Raw genomic sequence first — 26,265 nt, 5'->3', positions numbered from 1 at the left:
CAAAGGGCTGACACTCCTTACACAAGGATCTGCCAGCAAAAAGGGTTTTCAACATGAGCGAAATCACACAGACCACGTCCGTAACTCTTCCACGTTTCAGAAACTGGGAAAGCTCTTGGTGTTTCCCGGGAAGTGAAATCTTCAGAGGAGATTTTAGGAAACAAGAGCCAGTGCCAAGAACTACAGACATCCCTCACCACTTCAAATCCAACTCTGCATTTCCCAGGGCACAGTAAGAGGTTATCCCTGTGATAATTGATAAAAGATTCGTGTGAATCATAAAAGTATTGAGGTTTGTATAAACCAGAATACTGAGGTCTGAAGTGACACTTGATAGAGGAAAAATGTGATCAAATAATTCTGTTTTAAATCTCCTGTTATGAATATTAAGTTTCTAAATAATTTGTATCTACTATAAGTTTGTAAAATAAGCCTTTCCAATAGTCTGACTGATTTTGCAAAATCAGACTTGTTGCCTTTGATTTATCAATGGCTGCCTATCTACAAGACCAGAACTTTTTGATTTCTGGCAGTTTTATCTACCAAGGCCATATGCTTATCTATGGGACTGACACCCAGAGACTTTACACGGATGTTTATTTTGGCCACCACTGCTTGCCTGGCAAAATTACGACAGCAAGAAAACAAAAATTATTGATTACCACGAGAGACCACACTATGAGAAGAAGCTGCAAACCAAGATTTGATGGAGCATGAAGTGGGCAGTGACCCCTCACACCTCCCCAGCACTGCTTTGCCCTGTCTATATAAAATAAAGGAATCCACATTTTGCTAAAAATTTAGACTTTTGTTTCTCATTTACAACATCCCCAGCCACAGGAGCTGCTGCTGTGCCAGTGCTGCCACGAGTGGAGCTCTCCCAGTCCCACAGTAAAGCCTGGAGGACCCTGTGCCTCCAGCTCAGCACTCACATTCCAGGACTGCAGACAGCAATTCTGACAGGCTGGGATTGCTGCACACACACACTGGCTTCTTTCTAGAAAAGCAAGAACTTCTGGAGGAAAAATGATTCAGTGATGTTTGTGTTGAAACGCAGCGATTCATAAATTAATCAAATGGTTAAAACCATGAAAATAAACTACTTGCAATGGAACTAATCAGTGAAAATAGGCAGGAATGCCAGCAGCAAACAGCATCAACCCAACAAGCCTCGAGGCAATGCCAAGCTCCAACACCTCCTACTGCTGTGCTGGTGGTTTGTTGTAATGCACTGCAGCAATTAAAGAGGGAATACAATTTCCCTGGGAAGAGTTGTGTCTAATTTATGGAATGGCTTCTGTATCAGTGACACAAAGGCAGCCTCTCAGCAGAGTAGAACCTGTTTTGTTCCCCACACAATGGCCCCAGCACCAACAGCTGGCATGCTCCAGAAATCACCTTTCCACAGCTAAGTACACTAAACGGCCCCAGGGAGCGAGGAATTGGGTGGATTGGTCCCATAACACCATCTATTTTAACAACATGTCAGGACAAACGGCTACCTGTGCGCCCCAGAGAGGTAATCACACATCACAACTGATAGGTCAGCAGCAAACTAGCACATTTATTTTGTATCCAATCTATTCAATAAACCAGCAATCATTAACTAACGCAAGGTAAAAAGCATTAATTGCCACGGGTAGATGTATGCAAGGCACATGTAAGCCCAGTAAGGAGGATTTTCTTTGGTTATCACATAATTATTTGGGGTCCTGGCACCCCTGTGTCCCATGCTGTTCTCATCTGGGGGGCATCACTGGTTTGGCATCAGCCAGGGGCTGTTCCAGCACAGGACAGGCAGTGCCATCACTCTAAGCCTTCAACCCAGCCCTGGCTCAAACGCTGCTGCAGCCCCAGGCACTGACCTCACACCCCCTACACGGAGCCACAGCTGTCCCTCCCCATCTCACAGCACCACACGGAGCACAGCAGCATCCATGGCATCCACAGCTCACACATCCTTCCACCCCGAGCAGCCAATGGAAAAAGAGCCATGAAATATTGATCAGGTTTCAGCAAACACGTCGTTTTCTCCCTTTCCAACCACACACAGCTTCACCTCCAGCTTTCCTGTTTGCTCTGCACGTGCCTTGGCAATGGATTCATGGATTCACAACTTCACATTATATGTTTATGGCACAAACTCACATCCAGAATATTTCGAGTCTCCTTTTAGTTCTGTTTTTAAACATTGCACCCTGGGCTAGCTGTAGGTTTTCTACACACATTTATAATAATTGTTCTACAACAGGTCAGGGTTTATAGCAAACGTTAGCTTCGTTCTAACAAACAAAACCATGGAAACTGAACTCCCAACAAAAGTTTGGACACAGTATTTCAGTCCTGACAGGAAGTAAGCAGCACTGTGCTCAGAACTGGGCACTGGAAAGTCCATCCCAGTAACACTCAGTGGCAGCAATTAACAGAGCTGCTAGAGAGGAGTGCTGAGCTCAGCGACAGGGGCAGGCAAACAACACGGTGAGCAAACAGAGCTATTTTCATTTCAAGCTCCATTTGAAGCACAAGTTAAAAAAAGAAACATCGATGTTTACCAAGGTGATGCGAACAAAACTGATTGGAAAATGCAAGCTTTTCCAGCCTGCATTAGGAATTGTTTTCTAAATACTAGCTACATTCCAAAAAGCCTCATTAGAAATCTCTGCAAACATGTTTTCAAAAGCTGTTTCCAAGCATTCACAGATTTATACAAACACCAGAAACAGAAGGAAAAAAAAAACCAGAAAAAGAAACAGTAATGAAGAGTGCAGCCTTAATTGTTCTATCTTTGTCAAGGAACCCTTCTTTGGGAACTGGATAGATAATCCCTTCCTTCACAGAGTATTTTCACCCACAGATGCCCAAGGCCTTTAGGAATGACTCTGGCCAGCATCGTGGCAGGGGTCATCTCCGTGGGCATTGGCACTCCGGTGGAACTGGTCAAGGTAAGGCCACAGATGCAAACACAGCCATACACCAAAGGTAGGAAGAAAGTTTCTTCTTCTGGTCTCTGCTAGTCTTTGGTATGTACAACTTTGTTCAAAGCTGGGCTTGCGGGAAAGGAACAACAGGGGAACCCAGGCCTGGGAAAGGAACAACAGGGGAACCAGTCCTGGGGAAAGGAACAACAGGGGAACCAATCCTGGAGAAAGGAACAACAGGGGAACCAGTCCTGGGGAAAGGAACAACAGGGGAACCAATCCTGGAGAAAGGAACAACAGGGGAACCAGGTCTGGGAAAGGAGCAACATCCACTCAAATATACTGAACTCACTCAAAAACATGAGAGGTATAAAGTTAAAAGCTTGGCAAAAATAGAATAAGAATCATAACACTTCATACCGAAAAAAAGAACTCGAGGTAACAAATGATAGTGCAAGGTATGAGGGGAGATTGGTGTGTAGGATCAGAGAATCACATTTTCCAGAAAGCACATACAGTTCTCCATTTCCTAATGGCAGACACTATCTTTGTGTTTCCTGCTTACGAGCTGGAATTATCAACCTAACAAACAGCTCAGAAAAAGCTTTAAGCCAAGTCTGACCTGTTTGTAAGCACAAGTGCCTATTTCAGTTTACTGCAAATGTCATTAACACCTGTACAGCACCAACAGCACGCTTTCAAAACAAAGATAGGTCATCTTACTTTGAATTTCACACATGCACAGAAGTGGTAAACATTGCTGTTAATGATGCCATCTGGTGCCTCCCACAACGGTGTGACACTCAGCCTTCCAAACAGAATGTAATGGCAGCAATGCTCAAACCCCAGTGACATTTCCAGTGAGGAAATTCGCTATCAGCCTCACTGCAGAACACCTGCTTGTGTGCAATAAAACCATCACCTTCAGCAGCCAAGGGGAAGAACAATAAATAATGGATTGTCATCCATGCACATACTACAAAAACATTAAAAATTCATTACTCAAGCGCATGGGCATCTTAAGCAACAGTTACTGCTTTAAAAATTAATACTGCTCCCCTGGTTAAGTGAAAACTATCCACAACCAGCCTTTGTTTGCAATCCCAATGTCCACACACAAATTGCAGCATGAAGGAACTCTGCTGTTTTAACTTTGATACATGAGCCTCGATCTTAAAATGCAGGGAATTCTCTTGCCCATGCTCCCTGGGCTCTCTGCTGTATTTGTTCTTTATCTTAGTAGAGGCCTAATGATGAAAATAAAGCCCAAACCCTGAAAAACCTTCTAGAGTTTAGCCACATTCAGTACATTCCAGCACTTCAACTGCACACAAGTAGAACTGCACCTGCTGGAATAAACCTTCAGGTGGTACAGGTGTCCTGCCAAGGCAGCACACCCCTGGCTCCAGAGCAGAGAGGGTAAAACAGCAGAGAGCTCTGCCCCGAGGCACTGCTGGCCCAGAAGCACCCCCAGGAGCAGAGCTGGTGGCCCTGCCTGCAGCCCAGGATGGGGAATGGCCAGTGTGAAAAACACATTTCACTGTTCTGGTAAATATTAAAAGGTTTAATAAAAAGACAATAGGTGACACGCATAAAGCAAAGGGTTAAAACGGCCAGGTGCTTGGTTGTTTGAGGAACACCCCTTTAAATACACTTTACAATACATTAACTTGTTGCATATTTATAGTTTTTATGTATAGTAAAAAATTTTTGGGAACTGTTTAGCATAGCCATGCTTCAGGTTTGCTTTTTTAGAGCATGTGTGTTTCTTGGCTTGTGGTTTTAATTTTTTTTTTATTACTTTTTAATTTGGGTGGTGGTCCCGGCCTTTTGCAGCCGCTGAGTGTTGATAATTTGTTGTGTTAGCTGCAGAATTCCCATCACACGTTCACGGGCTGATATCTCAACTAGGTGGGTAGTTTAAGCAGACTATCTCTAAAAAACTTATGTCTAACTTCTGCTATTAGAAGAAAATAAAAGAACCTTTATTCATACAGAAAAGGTATTTTAACATTATACATGTAGCATTTATTGCAATAGTTGTGAAAAGCCAGCAATATGTCATGCACTTATAACAGCCAGGGCCCAGGATGGGAGTGACCATGGCCCAGGACAGGCACACACCCCAAAGCAGAAGCTCTGCTGCCTCACAGCACTTGTGCCTGTCCCTGACATTTTTCTGTGCACATGTAAGGTGACAAATCACACAGTTTGCACTCTCAGCTGCAGGCAGAAGCTAAGAGCTTTGTTTGCTCAGAAGGGATTGTTCTGTAGCAGCCTCTGTGAACAGCCTGGCCCCCATATTTTAAAACTGAATTTTCAGTCCTTGTTCTTATTTCCTTGGAACTACAACTGAGCTGTAATGTTCAAGTTGTACACTGGGGAGTGGCTGGGAATAGACAGCAAGGTGCTGTTCACAGTGCACCAGTTCTGAGTCCCTTCTGCTCCTCTGCCTTCCGAGGCCTTGTGCTCAGACTAGTAATGAACTGGCCTAAACACCAGAAACTGGAAATCACAGAGTGAGTAAAGGAAGTAGGAGGTTGTTGGAGGAGATACCAGATCTAGGGATGAGTTTTCTATACAAATATTCAGGCAGATCAGCTGCAGTTCTGGTTTTGGTTTGGGTTTTTTTTTTGTTTTTTTTTTTAACAAGCTTCCCTACAAGAAAAAGTTAATCTAAAACATTTTGGAATTTGACAATTTTTTCTAGTTTTACTTGATAGCTAATTTCTTCTTTTCACAAAATACAGTAAACAGATACTGTTTTAAAGTCCTGCAATTTTATAATGGGCATAAAAGCTCACAGAATAGAGAATCATCCAGGATGGTTCCTACATGCCACAACTTGTGAATACAAGTAGTTTGAGTAGGCAGTTGTGAACATCCATTGCAATGGAAAAGTTCTAGGATAAATGTGAAAGCAAGAATGCATTTTCCTGTCAGGTTCTTGTTTTAATTACTACTTTAAATTGCTCTCAGGTCATTTACTCCTAGCCTTTAGCATAGGCAGCATCAAGGAATTAGACAAACACACAAAAATACCTCCACACCACACTGGAAACTGTTGAGTTTGCAGTGCCTTGGCCTCCATTTTCTATTTGAACCTCACACAGAAATAACTAAATTTATCAAATACTTCATGAGCTTCTGCAACTGTTCTGTCTTTTTATGAGCTGGAGCAGGAAAAACAATTCAACACTGTGCAATAAAGCCTGACAGCTTGAATACAGCCATGAAATAAAAATACAATAAACCAAATAGCATGAATAATAATGAAAGGCCAAAACCAAGAAAATAATTCAACAGATGTGTGACATTTTTGTTCTTCACTGTGGATCAGTTATTCTTGTTAATTATATCACCTATTCTTCCCTTACATTGATAATTACATGAAACAGATGGAGAACAGAATGCTCCCAGATGGTGAGAAAGCAAACAAGTTTATAAATTGTTTATTTACGAAGAAATAATTAAAAATTATTTCATTATCAATCGTTTTCTACTCCAGCACTAATGCCATGCACCGTGAAGGCCAGCAGCGCTAGATCAGATATTCAGGATTCTGTTGAACCGACTGTTGTTTGTGTGGCATGACTGCAGTGACTGACAGACCAAAACAATCATCTCATCTGTTTTAGCACCGAGGGAATTGAGAGTTCGGATCTTTGGACCTCCTGCCAGTTGGCTTCAGCACCGGTTGCTGATCCAGAACACAGAAATGAGAGCTTTCCTTGTGCTTTGGCACAGCTGTACCAAGTGCCTGATGTACTGAGCGGGCAGGAGCTGGCAGGGCTGAGCCTGAACCCAGCGTGGCAGACGTGTGGCAAATGCAATTCCAAGCTAAGATCCAGCACCTGTGCCACACCTGCTGCTCCACAGGTACCCCAAAGCCTGGACACCTTGGGACCAGGTGCAAATCAGAGCTGTGGCATTGCAGAGGGCTGCAGTGGGACACTTAATGGGAGGCAAGTTGAACATCTCCTGCTTGGTGCCTTCCCAGTCTTACCCCATTTATCCCAATCTCTTCAGCAGAGCAATGGGAGACAGAGTGTGCTAGGAACAGACACAAAATCAGCACCAAAATGCACCTCCCATCTCAAGGCATAAGAAGGAAAATTCACAGCCCTTCAGGAAATAGAGCCACTGCTTGGGGGTGACAGGCTTTCTGAGGCAAAAATGATGCAGGACAGAGCTGTGGTTCAAGAGAACAAGTGAAAAAACAAATGGTAGTCTTAAAACATTCATGAAAAGGATGGCAAATGGGGAGGAGCTCATAAGGTCTGCCTTTCTCTGGAGTCAGAGTCATTTCAGCAGTAAGGCACAGCATCCACCAAAAGCCTGTCTCAAATGAGGGACAGGACAGAACCAGGGAAATGCCACAAGGGCACAGAACGAGGGGAGAACTGCAGGGAAATGGCTGCACAGGTAACACAGGTGTAGAGCTGTAGGAGAAGTTACTGCAGTTTAGGAGTACCCTTGTCCAGCTGACACTGAACTCTGCCAGAGGGCCCAGGGGAGGAAGGATCTCTGTTTCCTTTCAAACCACAAGACACAGCTCCCAATCCCTGCGCGAGACACGACGGAGCAGCTCAGCAATCCGTGGCAGGGTGACACATGGCACTTCCCCAGACACCACAGGAGGACAGAGGGAGCTGACAGGGACAAAAACAAGTTCCCACACATGGGGTTGCTCAGCCCCACGCTCTCACTGGGGACAAAGGCACTGTGCAGCTAGAAAAGGAGAGCAAGAGCTCTAGAAGGACTGGAACAAGAGCAAGGCAGCTGAAAGAGCAAGAGATGAGAGGCAGATGTTGATTTGTTGATTACTAGATATCAAGGGGCATCTTGTGGGTATCAAAGCAAGAATATCACCACAATTATCTCCATTACAAGCAACAGATACTCAAGCAATCAATTAGGGCAGGCAATCAATGAAAAATTTACATTTCTGAAATCAACCAGCATTTAAAATCCTCATCTTGTAGCTCATGTGACAAATCCTGCCAGTACTGCAGAGCACTCTAAAGCAGCAATGACAGTGCTAACCTGCCCTGCAGCTCATGGGAACAAAGAGAGCCCAGATTCACCTCTGCAGGGGCTGCTTTTAACTGCAGAGTTTGGGCAAAGCCCCCTTGGTTTGGACCAGCATGGTGAGCTGGGATAGAGACAGGGGATAAAGAAATGAGGAGTGGGCTCAAATGCTTGCAATCCCTGCTCTTGTTTAAAACCACCAAAGCAAAGATGACAAGGAGAAATCTTCTCCTTCATCCTCTACAGGTGCTGGCCTCAGACATCTTCCCACTAATTCCTCCTCCAGACTCTTGGTCTGCCTTGCACTTTTCTCCCTCTCTTCCTCACATTTTCCTCACAACACTCTTCTCTGAGATCCTTTTTCCCTCACTTCCCAGCCCCTTAGCATCCTCTACAACCGAGATGTTTCACCTTGTCTCACTGTATTTCACAAGGTGACTCTTGTCAGCCTTGGAACTCTGCAGAGTTGGCACACCGATCTCCTTGGTGGGACAGTTGTTCTCTGCCTCACAGATTGCACCTTACTGTTTACAGTAGGTCTGAGAATCCTTTTAATCACTGCAAAACAGCAGAGAGGTAATATTGCGCCTACTGAAACTTGGTTACGTAAATTTCTAAAACACACCTCAGTTTATTTGTAAATTCCCTGTGGGATCTGGCAGGGTAGCGTGAGATTATTGGTGGGGATCAATCTTCCCTTACAGGCATGTGAACACAGAGGGTGAGTGCCCTGTGCCTGCTGCAGCCCAAGGGCTGAAGGCAGCAGCAGCAGCTCCTTCCCCAGGAGCTCAGCTCCGTGGCAGGCTGCTCCTGATGTCACAGCTTCACACCGCACGGCGGCCAAAGGTCGCTTCATTCACTCCACACAAGAGTCAACTTAGCCTCACATGGTTTCCAGTTCTGGGTATTGCACAGCAGCAGCAGCTTTATCCTCAAGTTACCACGCAGCACTTAGCTCCAAATGTCCATTCTGACAGAGCACAGGCTGTCAGAAATGTATAATTCATGCAGAGCCAGATGCATGGATACTCACACAGTGGCTGGCCTTCAGTTGGGCTTCTTCCAGCCTAACTTCTTAGCAAAGTTTTCACACATTCTATTAAACAGAAGCTTGAATCTGAGACCTCAAACCATGATGCCACTACCTACAGAGCAGCTCAGGAAGAACATGAGCAGACAGAAGATTTGCAAATCTTTCAAACACAGGAAGATTTTCCCACTTCAACAAAACGCTAAGATGAGCTGCTCAAAGGGGTTGGTCTCCCCCTGAAAGATCCAGAACAAGCAGCAGCCAGTTTCAGGGCAGGGCTGTGCTCGTGCAGGCACAGCCACTGTAATTCAGGAGCAGCTCCTGAGCACCAGGATGGCAGTGCCAGCCCATCTGCCAGGCCCTGTGCGTGCTGGCACCGCGCCTCCCGCCTGCTGCCGCTGCTGTCACCCACCTGATCCGCGGAGAGCTGCTCCGACGGAGCGTTCGCGCCGAGCTCGCGCAGAGGATACACAATCTGTCGTCTCGGCCGCACGGGAGCCATGTAATGAAGGGCAGATGTCAGGGAATGGGCACAGGGCCGCTGGAGCTGCAAGACAGCGATCTGTATTTCAGCAGAGAATGTCAGAGCGGTGCTGCGCAGATGTCTGCTGCACGGCTCTGCAAACACACAATTCTTAGCTCTGTTGGCTAAATCCGAGACAAAAATCAGCAAATAAACAAACACACTCAGAGCAGAGGAATGAATTGCAGATAATTCCTGACACTAATGAAGATAATTATGAGAGTAATTACATGACTATCTCAGTGGGAATGACAGATAAACAAGTGGTTTGGTTTATGGGATTTTTCTGCACAAGTATTTTCCCCAGGAGGATATTTTTCTCCATAGTGATCGTGAATCAGCTGGATTTGACCTCATTAAGTTGTGTTATCTGCTCACTGCTAACCTTTGCTCGCCTGGCAAGGAGCAGAGATTAATTTATACATAAATTCTATACCGACTGCAATGTCTGGTTCATCCCAGTGATAAATGTTAATAAACTGGCAGAAATTTGAAATGAACAAAACCCCAAAGCTCATCTGAGCAGCCTGGATCATTAGGAACAGCTCTATCTGTCCATTGCAACATGACTGGCTCTGGCACAACTTACATCATGAAAGGCAAGAAGAGAATGACAGGAAATACAGAATGAACATTAATGCAAACTAAATTACACTCAAGTGCCTTTCCAGCCACACATTAAAACTTGACGTTACTATGTTGAGAACTAAGTAAAATATCACACTTACACTTATGAGATAATGATAATAGATTAGCTAAAGTAACTTAGAGTAACTCTGTAACCTGGAAACAGTCACAACTGGAATCACTGGTACAATTTAGCTTCCTTTCCACCCAGTGCCATTAAACTGCATTTCTGTGAGTGCCTCTCGAGAACCTGAGAGCCTCACGGGAACACTCACAGCTCCACCCAAGGGCACAGGAAAACACATCCTTCTGCAATGGGCCCAAGTCTAACCTGCCAAGAGTTCAGTTCAGGCACAACAGCCAGAGGTGCTTTCCAAAACCCCCAAGTCAGCAAGGCCAGCACCCATCTCGGCCACCATCTGAACACAGCAGCCCAGCCCAGGCAGCAGCCTGAGCTGGAGGTTGGGCTCCAGGGGGAATTCCATCTGTCTCCAGACAGGCAGGTACGAGTGACCAATGAACTGCCCTGGGATGCACTGTGTGCTTCCATCAGTGCTGCCAGGAGCCTGGGTGATGGCCCAGGTCACACAGCCCAGGCTCCACAGCCCTGCAAATTTTACCTTGTGCTCCCTTCTCTGACATGAGACCGGTGACAAAACACACCTGAGTGTTTCTGAATTCCAAGAAAATCCCTGTTTGCAGTCATTCATGGAAGCAAGAAATAGAATGAGAAAATGTGGCAATATTTGATACAAGAAACACTAATTACTTCTTCCTTACCTTGCCCTCCACATACTCTGGATAAACAGGGTAGTAAAGAGAAGATTTGTGACCCAAGCGAAGAATCTCCTTCAGGAAGTATTTTGTGTAGTGATGAACCACAGGGTTCAGGACAAAGTGGCAAAGGTGTCCATGCTCCTCTGGCTGGTGGTGATCAAAACCAATGAAGTCCTCAATGTTGTAATGGGCTCGAATGTACTCGATATCCTGGAAAATGAGCAATTTGCGAGTCAGCAGTGAGCAGCAGCTACCTGGACAGGATTTCAGCAAATCCCAAGCAATGGGCCACTTCCTATTGGATCAGGAAACTCCATCTGAACACTGAAATCAATTGTTTGAGAGCTGTCCTCAACTGAAGCGCAGCTACTCAACAGATTTCCCCCAAAAATCTTTCCATTAGCCAAGCCTCTCCTTGCAGCTTGCCCTCATTTCCAGGGAATGCACATCCCACCCTTCCCCACAATGCCTGCTACAGGTTCCCAGACACACAAGGGAGGGGAAACTGCGTTCAAGGCACAGAAGCTCAGGCTGTCCCCTCTCCCAAGACTCCAGCTGAAAAAGGGAACTCCCCAGAGCAGAGCAAGGCTGTGGGAGAAATGCCCTCTGACAAGTCATCCCCATTGAAGTGATAAGCTGATATTTCTGCACATTTATTCACTCAATCCTCTCAGCTATTAATATAATCAAGAGAATTACTCTCAGAAACAGGAGGGACTGTTCTGTTGTAAAAACCAAGCACTAGAACTGCTGAACGAGCTCAAATCCACCTTCTCAGTCCTAGCAGAATGCCAAGAGTCAGACTTGGAGAATGTTTGCTTTTCAACAAGAATGTGCAATTCCATCAGGGAATAGGCTTTTGTTTTCAAGTGCATGATTCACAATCACTTGGACTCCACTGTTGGAGAAAAAAAAGCTATGAAAGCAAATCTAGAAGTAGAATTACTGTTCTTTGTAGGATTTGTAGCAAAGCTGCTTATGGACTTGGGAAGCAGAAGAGAAAGAGGTGATTAAACACCTATTTACAGGGAGAGTGTCTTTATGCTAAGGCACCAAAAAAAGCACAGGAGGAAAACTTTGAGGACATAGCAGCAGTTTCTTCAAAGTACCAGGATCATTTTTTCCCCTCTGTGTGTCAATCATTATCTATGAGCAGAGAAATAAAACAGGGGGCACAGGATAGAGAGCAAGGGAGCTTCTACCAGCAGCATTTTTATAGGCACACACACAGTGCCAAGCACAAAGCTCAGCCTTAGAGTGAGCACCAAACACCACAGAGCTCAGGGAACACCGAGCAGCTTTACCATTTCATCCCTAGTGACAGCAACACCAACGATTTGATCCAAAACTTCTGCTACAAAAGCCTGTACTGGCATCCCGTCCTGCAAGGTAAAGCAACAGATGCACATTTCCACTTGCAGTACAATCTCTTCACATTTCCACTTGCAGTACAATCTCTTCACATTTCCACTTGCAGTACAATCTCTTCACATCTCCATTTGCAGTACAATCTCTAATGCTAACTGTGTGTTTCGCTACAGAGTCCCAGATAAAACACTTTGTTCCCCCAGCACCCCCCCAGTTTAACCAGCCTGCTCTCCCCAGCACCACCCCAGTTTAACCAGTTGCTCCCCACCAAGGACCCTGTTGGAGCCAGGTGTGTGGCTGGACCCTTCCTTCCTGATGCTTCAGTTTGGGTACAGTTGCTGCAAGAGTGCTACAAGCTCAGCCACTGCTTCATCCTGGGTCAAGTTCTGATCTCTGGACAGACCTGAACAGTTATCAGCAGCAAATACTCACTGGCTCCCTGCGAGCCTCAGTGAATATCTTCGAGTCATCCAATATCCTGTCATTCAAGCTAAGAGTATCGACTAGTGTTTTTATACCCTCTAGGTCACTGGTCACTGCTTTTCTTACATTAAATGACCTGAAAAAAGACAAAAAAAGGATTAAAGTTGACTCTGACAAAATTGTTTTGGTCCACACTGACAGTCTGCAGCAGCTGAGGAGTTCTCCCAGTGTCTGCCAAAGGCACCAACCCCTTCTTGGTTGCACACAGCTCGTGCAACCAACACTGTGGAGTGCTGCTCAAGAAGCTGAATTACAGCTTTGGTTCCAAGAACTAAGTTCTCTCAGCCTCAGACAAAAAGCTGATTCACGTCGTTGTCTCTTTATTCCCATCCCTCAGGTTTTCAATTTCCAAGTGGATGCAGCATCTCCTGCATCTCCAACAGGACAAAAAGATGTGAAAAGTTGACACTTCCTGTTTTTAAAAACAGGCAGATTCACCAGCTCCACTGGGAGTAGGGAACAGGTGCAAGGACTAGCCAAGGTCTGTCCTCATTTCTCTCCCAGCAATGAATTAACTCATTCTAGGTGCTCAAGTCCTTTGACTGCCCTGAGACAAGGATGCTATTATTATTATTATGCTTTTTAGTGAAAATTGAGGGAAAGTATCCATTAAGAACCTCAGCCCATGCCTTGCCATCTGCTCTTTTTCTCCTTCACTGTTAAGTAGCAGACTCACAGTTCCATTTGCTGCACTCTTGCTTTTTGTGTACTTAACACTTTTTCTTATTCCTTTTACTACCTGTACTAATCAGGAGCTCATTTTGTGCCTGTGCCTCTTCTGACTTTGCCCTTTCATGTCTTCATATTCTCCTCTTCTTACCCTGCTTTTCTTTTAGCCCATTTTCCGTGACTTCCTTTTCAGTCACGCTTTTGAAAGCCGTAGGAGCAAGTACAGTGTGTTAATCTTTCACTTGCACAGATTTTGGTTATTTCCAAGAGAGTATCTGCTGTTGCACCCTGTGGGTTTTGTTCTGCACAAACTTTGCACAAGCTTCCTCTGGTTTCCCCCAAAGCTTTTCTGATCCTGAACCTCAATGAGCAGCTATTTTTCCCTCCTTTCCTGCAAAGCTGCAGGGGGATTTTGAAAATGCTACTGATGACCCTATTTTGTTTTCATGAAAGGACTGGTGTCATTTGGAACATGCACAATGTAATCAGGATGGTAACTTTTTTTAAAGAGCCTTGATAACAACTTGAATTTTGCCCAAAATTGCAAGAGGACATATGAGTCCCAGCCCCACTGATGGATTACTGAGCAGCTGGGCCCGAGATTACCAGCAATGACTCCAGCAGCTCTCTCCAGCCAGCTGGATTTTCACTCAGGACCCAGGAGCACAAGTTCCATCCCAGGGAAAAAAGCTTCTGCCTTGCTCCAGGAGTAGCTGGCCAGCTCTTGCATGAAATATTTGTGTGATTAGGTACACAATCAAACCTAGAACTATTTTGTTAAAACCACACAGTATTTAGGCACATTAGGACCAAAACCAAAAAAAGAAAATCTGTAACTACGCCACAATTTAAGCTTAGTGTTTGGGTCAGATTAGGTTTGATATACACAACACAAACCTTTGGAAAACTCATTCCATGTAACAGAAGTCACAGCAGGAAAGGTTTGGTGTTCCAGATCACTGATATCTCAGCCTACAGAAATGTTCAGGGCATCACAGAAACTGAAGGCATGAAATAAAAGATTCAACTCCGGAAGGGAAAGAGCAATGATATAGAACAACCATGACATAGGACTCAACAATGTTCCTGCTGTCACCTGTGTGTCCCACGAACACATGACTACAGTTCTCTTAGGAGAGAGAGCACTGGGTTTCTGTGCTGGCTCTGGCCCATAACAGGCACCCTGAAGTGCTGCTCTGTCCCCATGCCCACCTTCCCTGCTCTATTACTGCACACACAAACCCAAGGTGACTCCTCCCGCTGCGCTGGGCTTTCACAGAGAGGACAGTCCCTACAAACCCTGCAGGTGTGTCCCCACAGCCCAGGCACAGCAGGGCTGCCTGGGGCTGCACTCACGTGAGCAATCCGGCGCGGTGGAACACGAACAGCTCCTGACCCAGCGGGGAAGTGCAGGAAGGGACGGCCCGGACAAAGCTCTGCAGCAGGGGCAGCTCCGGGACGTGGGGCGGCACCAGCATCGCACACAGCTCTCTGTCCTAAACACATGGGCAGGCAATACAAGCGTTCTGAGCTTTACCCAAAGCCCTCTGAGGGGACAGGCAGCCCTGAAGGCAGGGCTGACACTGCACAGCTCTGCCTGGGCAGCACCAGAAACGGCTTCACTTGAAGCCAACTCTGGATGAACCTTCCCGACTCATTATACTCACTGGGAAAACGCTGAAAGCATACTGCAAAAAATCCAGTGACCTGCAACCAAGAGCAGATATTAGCAAATAAAGCACATACAGATAATGTGATACACTGATACTGACACCCCTGCAAGGAACATTGATTCAGAGCTGACCAGACAGTCCCAACAGGTCATCAAGAACCAACTGCTGATGCTGCATGCTGCAAAGCAATTTCTGATTTCTTGTGCTTCAAGCATCATTCTTAGCAAGAATAAGCAGGATGTTTGACACAATCCATGAGGCTGCTCACTGAAGGGCAGGGGAAGGAACAAACAGAACATTGGCTCTGATGTTGTTGACTCCAGCCTCTTCAGGAGCCATTTCTGGGCCACCACAGCAGCACTAGTACACAGCAAATATTACTGCAGTTACAAACTGCTGCTGCTATGTCCCACTGCATTTGCAGCCAGCACCAAGGGCTCTGTGACTTTGCACTCAGGAAAACCTGATGTGCTCTGACAGACTAACAAGAACATCAATACTTGGAATTGGTTTTCAACACTCTTTCCACTTCTCACCCACTGACTTGAAGCTACCCCGGTCTCTTCTCCATGGTGACAACAAAGTGACATTTCAGTTTTAAAAGACTTGAGAAATCTCACCAAAGCCCTGCTGTTTTTCCCATGAGCAAGGATATCAAAGAGCTCAAAACCCAGTTATGCTGAAGTTTCATAAAACAATCTTCTACCACCTAAGATGTATCTTTTGAAGAAATTCATACACATCACCTATAAATACTGATAAATCCTCTCTGCCCTTTCAGAACTGTAATTAGGCTTCCTTTAATTACCTCTTTAATAATATTACTTAAAAGAAAAATAATTTCTAGTTGCAGTATCTATGCTTGAATGCAAACTTAAAGCTGCCAAGTCCAGATCAGGATTGGGGTATTATATATTCACCTATATAACACATATTTAAGACTAGTTAACAGAACAGCTATTTAGGGAAAAGAAACTCCCATTGCAACTACATTGGGTTGTCATTGTCTCTGGCATCCAGGACCTCCAGAATTGAGGTGGGAGATTTTTCAGGGGGCTTAGAAAAGTCTCAAACATCAGCAGTTCAGGCAGCAGCTCAGCTCCTTCACATCTCACTCTCCATGCACTACCAAGCCACACAACAGCTCTGGGCTCAGGAGATGGAAATACTGAGCAGGTTAACAACTCCAAACTTCCTTCAGGGCTCAGATCCCATCATACCTACACAAGCCAGCTGCTATTTCTGGCTCCCTCAGGACAAGGTTCCAGGTTGAGCCAGCATCACCTCCTGCCCTCCTTTACTTGCATTTGCTTTGCTAGTACTTCTTTTACAGACAGGTGGATCAAGCAAAGGCAAGCCAGAGAAGCATTCAAGCAAAATGTTTGAAAACACCAAGATCTACAGATGGCTGAGCTCTGCATGAGGCAATCTCAGAAGTTTTCAGACAGGAATGCATCTCCTCCAGATACCCATCTTGGAATCCACACTGCTCCACAGATGTCTCCAGGTAAAAGAGACTGGGAGCAGAGCACTAAATGATAAATGCAGTGAGAAATGTCTTGAACAGAAACAGCAAACAAAACACTGAGCTTACAAGGGGGCAAAAAAGGGACAGATCCTTATCCTAAGCAGCAAACTATGAGCAGAGAACTCAAAGTCTACAGTGAGATGATTTCTTGACATAAATCTCTGCCATAGCTCTGAACTGCTGTTTCAGTATAATGGAGCCATTCCTGAGCAAGCCCCTCACCTCAATATTATTTTCAAATAAAGCTCTCTTATTCTGTAGTAATTATCTTGCTTGAATTTTGACACTGGATTGAGGCAGAATTCAGAAGTTGCTACTCACCAACGACTAATACTACAAGTAGACAGATGTTTTTTCAACCTGTACTACACACGATCAACTCATCTACCAAGTCCTTACTCCTGATGCCTGCTGGCTGCAGACATGACATGGATTTGAAAGCAAACAAGATCCTGGGTGTGCTCAGCTGCTTCATCTGTTCTGTACCTTCCTTTCTACCATCAGATTGAAAAGGAAAAATGTTCCTGGAGAAGTTTCCCCTGATGTGGTTGAATATAGGTTTGCTCTTCAAGTGTGGAGAGAAATTTTGGGAAAAAAAAAAAAAAAAGAAAGTCTAAATCCCATTTATAGCCCTATACTAATCCACCAGGATCTAGGAGCGCAAGGTCAGTAGCAGCAATTTTGTTAAGATGAAATCCCTTTGTCCCCCCAGCTGCAGAGGATTCTAGAAAACAGAGGTCAGAAAAAACCCCACCTAACCACTGCAGGTGCTGTCATTTTTTGATTTGTCCTAACAACAAATGGTTATTCATGGGAAAGCAGTGACTCCTCCTCTACACTTACCTGGTCTCATACTTCTCATCAATACAAAACACACGGATAAGGAAAACATTGGAAGCTCCTCTGTACACGGGCTGCCAATCCCCCTCCTCAGCCTGCAGGAGAGGTGCTGCTGAGCCTTGAGAGCCTGTGCTGGCAGCATCACCTACGGGCAGGTCAGGCTGGGAAACAGCCAGGGCTTCCTCTTCCTGCAACAACAGCCAGGGGCTCACTCACACACTTCAAACTGTGCTCAGTAGCTAAGCCCCAGCCTTTGCCTCCTCTCTGGGACCCTTTCTTCCCACCCTGAGGCTGCTCATGGGGAGCAGGATGGGCAAACTCATCCTGAGCACTAACTCTGAGCCCTCCCTCCAGACCCTGCCACAGCAGAGAGGGCTGTGCCCCATGGCAGAGGGACGTGTGGGTCAGAGCAGATGGGGCAGGAGGGGAACTCAGCAGGATTTGCTTGTCCTCATCTCTGCCAGCCCTGCTCTGTATCAGCTGAGAGTCAGCAGCACTGCATTGCATTACCTGCACAGCTGCAGCTGCACCAGGAACCTGCTCCAAGTCTTGAGAAGAAACAGGCTCTGGCTGTTCACTTGCTTGGTTGCTTTCATCGTTGTCTGAGTAAAGTAAAAGAGAAAGTGCAATACAATAATGTGAGCTTTATTCTCAGAACCACAGCAGTAGCTGGAGTAGGCCAGGCTACCTCTATCAAAAGGTTTCATTTTAACAACCACAATTAAAACAGAGTTACTTGGCTAGAGCTTCATTAGACTGCTGCTGAAAAAAAATACCCAGGGAACAGATTGTAAACTAAGACCTGAACAAGACAGTTTGGAAGCAGTTCCTAACTCGTGTGCATGCCTCTGTCAGATCTTTACCCCACCTGAACTGACAAACACGAGTCAGTGTATTGACTGGTGCCTTGAACCCCATGTGCTGCTAGCTTGCTTCCTGGTGATCACAAGGACAAGCAAGGGCTCTTCATTCTCACATTACTTCCCCTAAAATAACTGAAATGCAGGTTAAATCCCAGTCAAACCACACCTCTCACCAGTGTAATAAGAGAATGAAACAGGGATTATAATTCCTTTACCAATTTTACACAATAAACTCCCCAGGTGTAGGTGTTGCTGCTGAATAAAACACATCAAGCAAGGACACCCCTGCATTTGGAAGATCTAGTAACACTAAGGAAATCAAGGTTTCTGAGCTCCAAGAGGAATACAAAATAAACTTCAGAAAACAACAGAATTAATCCCTTCTCCCTGTGAACTTTGCCTTGGGACCCTCACATAAGCTACGTTCACAGACAGAAGCATTTCTTCACACAGTAATGGGCACTTCTTAAAAAAAATACCTTAAAGGTTTAAAGTAATTTAGCCAGAAGTATTTAGAAAAAAATCTTATCTCAAAATCTGTTTCTCTGTCAATAAAAGAATACAGATGCAAGATGCAGGGCAAGGAGAAATGCAGGGGTAGGAATGATGGTTTCTCTGGGGGTATCACAGATGTGAGCCTTCACAGAAATGATCAAATGTCGTCCTGATTAACCAGCTCCATTGCTCATTACCCACAGCCTTGCAGGTGTCAGAAGTTAATTAATACAAGTCTCTCGTTGTCATGTAAACATTGCTATGTTGTTTCTGACTTTGTACTGAAATGCAAATCCTGAATGGCTCCCCCATCCACTCCTGTCAGACGTGGCTGCACTGCTGTTTACAGACACGCTGCGTCAGCCGTGTGGAGAACTGCAATACTGTCACTAAATCAAGAAAAAACCACAAACAAAGAAAATTCAAATAATTCCGTGATTGCTGGGTTGTTAGCAGAGGTACAGTCAGCAGGATCAAGAAGCCAGTTCACCATGAGGCCTGATGAAAAGCCCTTGAATCATGCCTACTGCAACATGTTTTGTAGCAACTAATTCATGACACCATATAGAGTAACAAGCAAATGACTGTAATTACCCTGAAACCTAAGTGGCATATCAGTACAGACTGCTGTATACGCTTTCATTATTATTCAGCATTACATTTCAAAAGGAAAAAAAAAATGTCAACCTGTGGTCTCTACTTAAAAGCTAAAGAGCTTGAAAAAAATAACCTTTTCATGTGTAGGAACATAAAATTACTCTACGAAGGAATGCAGCTTGCATTTTCAAATTTGCAGCCTTCAGAGTGCATAAAGCCAAGTGCAGCCCTTCTGGTGATGGCAGGTCCCTGGCAGCAGGGCAGGGTCCAGCAGCAAGCTCTCCATGCAGTCCCTCCACGGAACAGGCACGGTTTGGTCACAGCCACAAAGGCTGAGATGGGACTGACAGCCCCAAACCCCAAGGACACAGGCTGGCCCTGAGGGTGGGAAGGCTCAGCCATGGATCACTGGGATGCAACTCTTCGAGTCTAAAACGTGCAAAGCTACAACAAACACTTCGACTACTATTCCCTGATGACAGAATTCATGCTCCTGAGCAGTGAATAGACAGCTTTGCTATGAGGTGGCTCTCTCTAGGAACAGCACCAGAGTCAGGCTCTCATCTTACGATACTCAGCTTTCTCCTCATGGGTCCAAGATCATTCATGACTTGCACTCAAGCTACCCCAAAGTCTACAAGTAATTCTTTTTCCTCAGAGCTGCCCTTGTCATTCTAAATAAAGGGATACTACTACTTTTAGAAGTCTTACCTGAAGGTAACCCACAGGACTGCAGCTACCATCAAAACTAATACAGTAAAATTTTTAAATGAAGAGAGAAAATAAGGGAGATAGATTCACAGGACTGCTAACCATGATGCTTGAAACATTTCTCAAAAGAATCAGATGCCAGATTCTCAAGAAACTGAACAGAACAGCTGCTCATGCTGTCTCAACATTCAGAACAAGTCCCATAGACTCCCTAAAGGATAAAAACCATGTACAGCTGTATTGTCAAACCATGTAACAGCATGCTCACTGAAGCTTAGCAGCACAGAGTGTGCCCCAAACACAGACCCACAGCTTGCAGAAGAGAAGGAAGGAAGGACACCTGAAGCAGGAGCAGCTCGGGGATGGGGACAGGGAAGGAGCCCTGCTCTGTGGTCACCTTGGCCAAGCCCCTGCTCAAGCAGGGTCACCCAGAGCACACAGCCTAGCACTGGGCTCTGGCTCCTGAGTGATCTCTGCCCCATTCCTCCTCCTAGCCCTGCCTGTCACCTCTTCTGACCCAACACCCCAGGAGCTGCAGAGTGCAGGATCAAACAGGCAGCTTCAGCTCCCGGGCGCAAAACACTTCCTTGCAGGGGAGGGGAAGCCCACGAGAGCAGCTATGGGACCTGTTTCTCTCCCTTTTCTGTTCTGTGACTGCCAGCTTCCAGGAACCAGCTGCTGACTGCCCTGCAGCTCCCTGGTTGCCTCTTATGCCTGCTGCTTTGTGTTCAGAAAAGCAGATACATAACAACCTAATGGTGGGGGGGGTTTATTCCACTGCTGATCATCACTAGATTGCAAAATGTTGCCCTTCTGCACAAAAGGCCCTCTGACACTGAAAAATAAAGACAACAACTGTAAATCATTTACATGCCACTTCTGCTCACAAACAGGTGACATGTTTGTGCTACTGGTTTTTATCACTCCCAGGGAGGTGGCTTGCACATGTTGCTGCATCAGGCCCAATATAAAAGCGGAATCAAGAGACAGTCCCTGCTCGCCCAAAATCTTGTCACCCAGGAGACTGCAAACAGCAAGCAAAGAGCAGAAGCTGAACCACCAGGGAAAAAGATGACATGAGTCAACAGGACAACAGAACAGGCTCAGTTAGCCAGCTGTTCAGCTACTGCAGACCTCAGCCCACCACCAGATTTTACAATCACACCTTCCTGTAACAGCACAGCTGTATCAGAGACAGCAAACCCACACCACAGCCTTCTGAAACTTGAAGTTTTCATTATTTATACCAGAGCTGTCACAGGTCAGCTCCCCACAACCAGCCATCACTTCTGAGGCACAGACCAGGGCTATCCCAATTCCCCTCCTCAGTTAAAACACACCAGGCATCCTGCTTCCAAAGCAGCTATGTTAATTCGTGTTTTCTTGCTAGGACACCTATATATCCTTGTCCCAGCTCCTGCAGAGCCTACTTGGAAGCTGGACACAAACACACCTTGAATTTATTTAGCACTTTAGGACACAGATACCTCCTGGAACGCTCGGCTTCCGTGGCACTTTGAGAATATCCTCAGGATGTGGTTTACAGAGCCCATGGAAAGGCCCTAAGTCAAACCACTCTTGATACAAGGAAATGTTCACGTGAGAACATAAGCTCATGAATCCTACTGCAGTGCCACCAACCTGGAAGACAAAAGCCATGTCACATGAACCTGTCTAGGTTCTAGGTCAAGACAAAAAAACTGAACAAAAAACTCTGAAACACGAACTTATGTTCCATCTCTAACTGTACATAATGGAACACTTCAGCAAAAGGAACTATTTCAGCACAAGTTGAAGACCCTCTTGTATTTTTTCCTTGTTATGAATGTATTAGGACATCGACAGTAGATGCTCTAATTGTTTTTTTAGTTATGACTTGCAAGAGTATTAGGTTTATATATATATGGGCCAAATAACGGCCCGGAGCATTAGTAAAACATTTCTTATGGCAGATACACAACACATTGCAAAAACACATCCTTTTGTTTAAAATTACAGTGCAGCTGAAATAGAACCTGCATTCAGTCAGCTGTAAAGCTGACTCATTACTGGGCACTAATTTGGACCCAAATTGGGCTCAAACTGAAGAGAGGATTTTATTCTCCTAAGAAATTAACAACTCAAGGAATAAATTATGTATAATATAAGGAGTACCTAATGCAGTATGCATTATTTGCAGCACGTATAAGCCCCAAATATTTCTGTATTCTGAAAAAATGAGAGCTAGTCATAAAACCCAAATGCCCTGGCAAACATCAAAGTGGTGGGATCCCTGCAATGCTGGCACCCAGGTACTCTGGATGCTGGAGTTCTCAGCAAGAGAAGTGGGATGCTGAAGAGCTTCTGGCTTTAACCTGACAAGAAGGAAGTTCTTAAATTTTTAGTAGTGTGTGCAACTTTCTGGTGAAACGCATTATCAAAACACATTTTCCTTCCTCCTCAATACACATAATGAAAGCCTTGATAAACCTAATGAAAACTCCAAGGCTGGATTTGTACAGCTGTTTCATCAGGCCATCAGCACTTCAATAAAGGCTCCACAAAAGTGTGACGTTGAATTTCTGTGCCCTCAAACAACAAGTGATTGTTTGTTTGCCTCGTTTGCGTAACCAGCGCAGCCGGGGCGCCGCAGTTGCCTGGCTGCTGTGTCATTTCAGGCCCAAGGCTCAGCAGAGGCTGATTAACCAATCCATCTACCATATGTGCAAAAGAGGCTGCCAGCTTCCCTCTCCACAGGCAAGCTGGCATCCATGCAGGATTGGTGGCGCTGCCTGCCCAGCCCGCTGTGGCAGCTCCGATCAAACGGGGTCTGGGACATCCTTTGGGGGTCTCACATGGAGCTGTGGCCGTGCCACTGGAATGGATCACTCACAGCAACAGCCCTCACACTAATGCTGCACTGCTTCCCATTTGGCTCCAGTGGCACTGATTACATATAGAAACATTTGCTGCAAAAAGCAGACTTCAGGAATTAAGGAGGTTACAGTGCTTATCAGCTTGCACAATTACCAACACGTGAAAAACTTAACAGGAATTTTCCGCAGAATAACTATTACCACTCCTTTCTTGTTTAAATTAATTCCTGGGTCTGTCTTCATTTCAGCAAAAATCCGTTTGCGCCAAGAGAAAGAAAGATTATCTACAGGACTTGAAACTGCGAAAGGATTACTGGCTACTCATTTTCATATGCAATATTAGCCCTCACTGGGAATGAAAACCAATGTCTAACATGACAACATGGCTTCGTCACCACGGTCTGTCCAAATCACTTGAGATTAATCTGCACAACTGGGAATTTCTGCTTCATTTCTGAACTGGAAACATCAGTCCTGAGGACAGACACAGACGACATTGAGAAGGGCACTGTGTGGCTACAGAGCATTAATTCCACCTGCCACAGGTGGGCTCCTGGTTTTATTCCCTGAGCTAGAGTGAGCTGCCACCCAGGACATCAGTAAGACTACGATTAGACACAACCAGAGCTCATGGCAGACTAACCTCACGGCAGACTAACCTCACAAACAGCTGCCTGATTTTCTTCACCTTCACGTTCTATGAGATCATCAAGGACATATTCACCATAGGTTTCCTTCAGAGCCTCACTCTGAGGTGTCCAGATTAGCACGAGATCATCATAATCTTCCATCCTACAAAAAAGAGATCAGGTAATGTCCTAAGGCTCTGATACATCCATTCTACTCCATTAACATTTGGAAAAATATTACAAATACTCATTCCAAAGCCTGCACCCACAAATCACTTCCCCTAGGACACATCCCCAATGCACAGTGAGAGTCTCAGCAGCAGACAACCACACCCAAAGACCAGCAGAGCCCACCAAAATCTGCACTGCCAGTGGAGATGCTTCTCTTTCCTTAAGAAAATATATTGGAACCCCAGCTGAGAATTCTCCTGCCTCACTCTCCTACGACTGTGGTGGAGCACTCAGACAGGTCCCAACCTACATGGATTTTTATTTAAACAGGCAACAGAGACTCTTTCCCACTAGACTGCTGTTTATTGCCAGGATTAATGTAATTGTGATTAAGAAAATCCAGCACTTTTACCAGAACAGTGGGAGAATCCATCAGCCACCCATGCTGAGACGAGGGCATTAAAGGCAGGTGCCAAACCAGCTCTAACTCTCAACTGCTATCAACAACATGAAGCCACTTGTATCCATCTCTTGGAAAAATGCCGGAATTGCGTGATGCAACTAAAAGCAGCAGAGAGGAAACTGGGGCTGTGTCGGGCTGCCAGAAGGAATAACCGCAACAAACTGCAAAGGAAACTTCGGCTATCACACCACACAACATCCCAGGAACGCTGGGGCTGGACCGGCCCAGCACCGGGATCCGTGCGGCGACACCGGAGCTGGCGGAGCCCTGCGCGGTCTGTGCCGCCACCTGACGGCAGCACCGGGACCGGGCACAGCTCCTGGCTGGGATGCACAAACCTCCTCCTCCTCCTGCACGGGAACCCTCCAAACCCCAGTAAGCTCTCCAATGTCAAAACTCCCCACGAGATAACAGGGGGCAGTTAGCGCTCATTCTGCTTGACTGTTCAGCATGAGATAATGAGAAAATTAAAAACGAGTTGGAAGAGGCTTTAAGAAACCTGGAAAGCACATGCACTCCTAAAATATGGAGTGGTATAATTCAGCCAGCAGATCACAGAATAGACATCACTAACAAAAAACAGCCTTCCTACATAGCTAACTAACGTTCGAAAAAACCCACCTTGTGATGAAATAGAACAAATCCAGCACAATCCTAGAACCACCCATTTTGGTTTTCACAGAAAACCAGAGTACTCAAGCTAAGCTACTGGTGCAGCAAAGCCAAGAGGGAAAACGCTGCAGCTTGCCCAGTTGGCTGGGCTCAGGAGCTGCCATACCTCGCTTGGCGCACGAACAGCCGGGGGTGAAAATGATGCCTGGGACACACCAGCAAGGTGAAACCTTTCTCCATGGGTGAGCCTGGAGCAGGCAGCATCCTTTCAAAGACATGCCCCATGTCCAGCTCTGAGTGACTAAAACCTGTTGGGGCCAACAGAGAAACTTCATTATGCAAGTTTTAAATTAGCAGCAAAATTGTCTGAGGAAAATGGAGTTTCAAACGTAAACCAGACAGTAAAATGCTCCAAGTCTTTTAAGTGAGGCAATGAGGCTGAAAGGACAGCAGCAGAAACATGTGAAAATCATCACCCAAGTCATTTAATTAATCTGGCATTCCAAATCTGAATAAGCTTCAAGGCAATCAGAAACCGGTAGAATCCAATCCCTATAAAAATAAACAGCCAATTCTCTATGCCTCTGGAGAAGCTCTGTCAGGAGTCACAATGCTGAAGGAAAGCTGATGTTGGTTGCCAGGGTGGATTTGACAAAACCGTTCATTCAAGCCCTGTCTTCTGCAGCTGACACTCCACTACAGTCTCAGTGTGACTTGGAACCAGCATGTCTAAGAGCTGGCATATCAGAAAAGCTCCAGCTCCTTTCTCAGCTCCATTAAGGGCATGTTTGGTTTATTAGTGTGAATTCAGCACCAAAATTCCAAGTCTAGTGCTGTTCTCCGATTAACATGTGTGTTCTCCACCCCTGTACCTCTGTTCCAAGAGAGATAATCCATCAGCTTCCTTCCGTGTCTCCAGCAGCCCCTCTGAGCTTCAAAGTGTCCTCTTCCTACCTGTACTGCCTTGGCTAACTAAGATTTCAAATCTCTTGGCTCTATGCAACCAGAAATCTTTACACGACTCGTAGGGATGGATTTTTGAGATCTCTGCTCCTTCCTGATGTCCTGTATCTGGCAAATGGAAAGATTGCAGGGAATGCACAGACAGCTGAACGGCTGCTGGAGTGAGCATGGAACAACAGGCACCTCTGGCACATGGGATCTTCACAAGAAGATACTTTCTCCACATGTCTAGAAACCGATAATTGTTCTCAGTATCCAAAAAACCCCACCACAATGAGCTCACAGTGCATAATAATTAGATTCACAATTGCTCTCACTTCAAGAATAAAACAGAATTAAATTCTTACCTAACTTCTCCTCAGATGGTAAAAAGAGAAGTATAAACTGCAGTTCTGGTAGTAAGATGAAAGCACTCCTGGACAAATAACAAACATACTCA

General features: G+C 45.4%; 1 protein-coding gene across 7 annotated transcripts in view; it reads right to left on the bottom strand.

Moving 5' to 3' along the window:
- CFAP61 (cilia and flagella associated protein 61) overlaps positions 1-26,265 on the bottom strand; it is a 70,994-nt gene that overhangs the window by 41,866 nt on the left and 2,863 nt on the right. For all 7 annotated transcript variants that reach the window (XR_004417288.1, XM_033053901.1, XM_033053902.1 and 4 more), the window contains exons 5-16: positions 26,174-26,241; positions 25,030-25,171; positions 23,648-23,780; positions 21,621-21,774; positions 17,978-18,069; positions 17,471-17,655; positions 15,094-15,133; positions 14,783-14,922; positions 12,707-12,833; positions 12,211-12,288; positions 10,910-11,116; positions 9,392-9,526 (exon numbers count right to left, since the gene is read on the bottom strand). Coding sequence is in view for 6 of the 7 variants with exons in the window: in XM_033053901.1 (XP_032909792.1) it covers positions 9,392-9,526; positions 10,910-11,116; positions 12,211-12,288; positions 12,707-12,833; positions 14,783-14,922; positions 15,094-15,133; positions 17,471-17,655; positions 17,978-18,069; positions 21,621-21,774; positions 23,648-23,780; positions 25,030-25,171; positions 26,174-26,241 (1,501 nt within the window). In the remaining variant the exon portion in view is untranslated. The remainder of the gene's footprint in view (positions 1-9,391; positions 9,527-10,909; positions 11,117-12,210; positions 12,289-12,706; positions 12,834-14,782; positions 14,923-15,093; positions 15,134-17,470; positions 17,656-17,977; positions 18,070-21,620; positions 21,775-23,647; positions 23,781-25,029; positions 25,172-26,173; positions 26,242-26,265) is intronic.

This window comes from Catharus ustulatus, chromosome 3 (assembly GCF_009819885.2).
Source record: "Catharus ustulatus isolate bCatUst1 chromosome 3, bCatUst1.pri.v2, whole genome shotgun sequence".
In the NCBI taxonomy this organism is placed as follows: Eukaryota; Metazoa; Chordata; class Aves; order Passeriformes; family Turdidae; genus Catharus; species Catharus ustulatus.
This window is presented reverse-complemented; position numbering and strand designations above follow the sequence as displayed.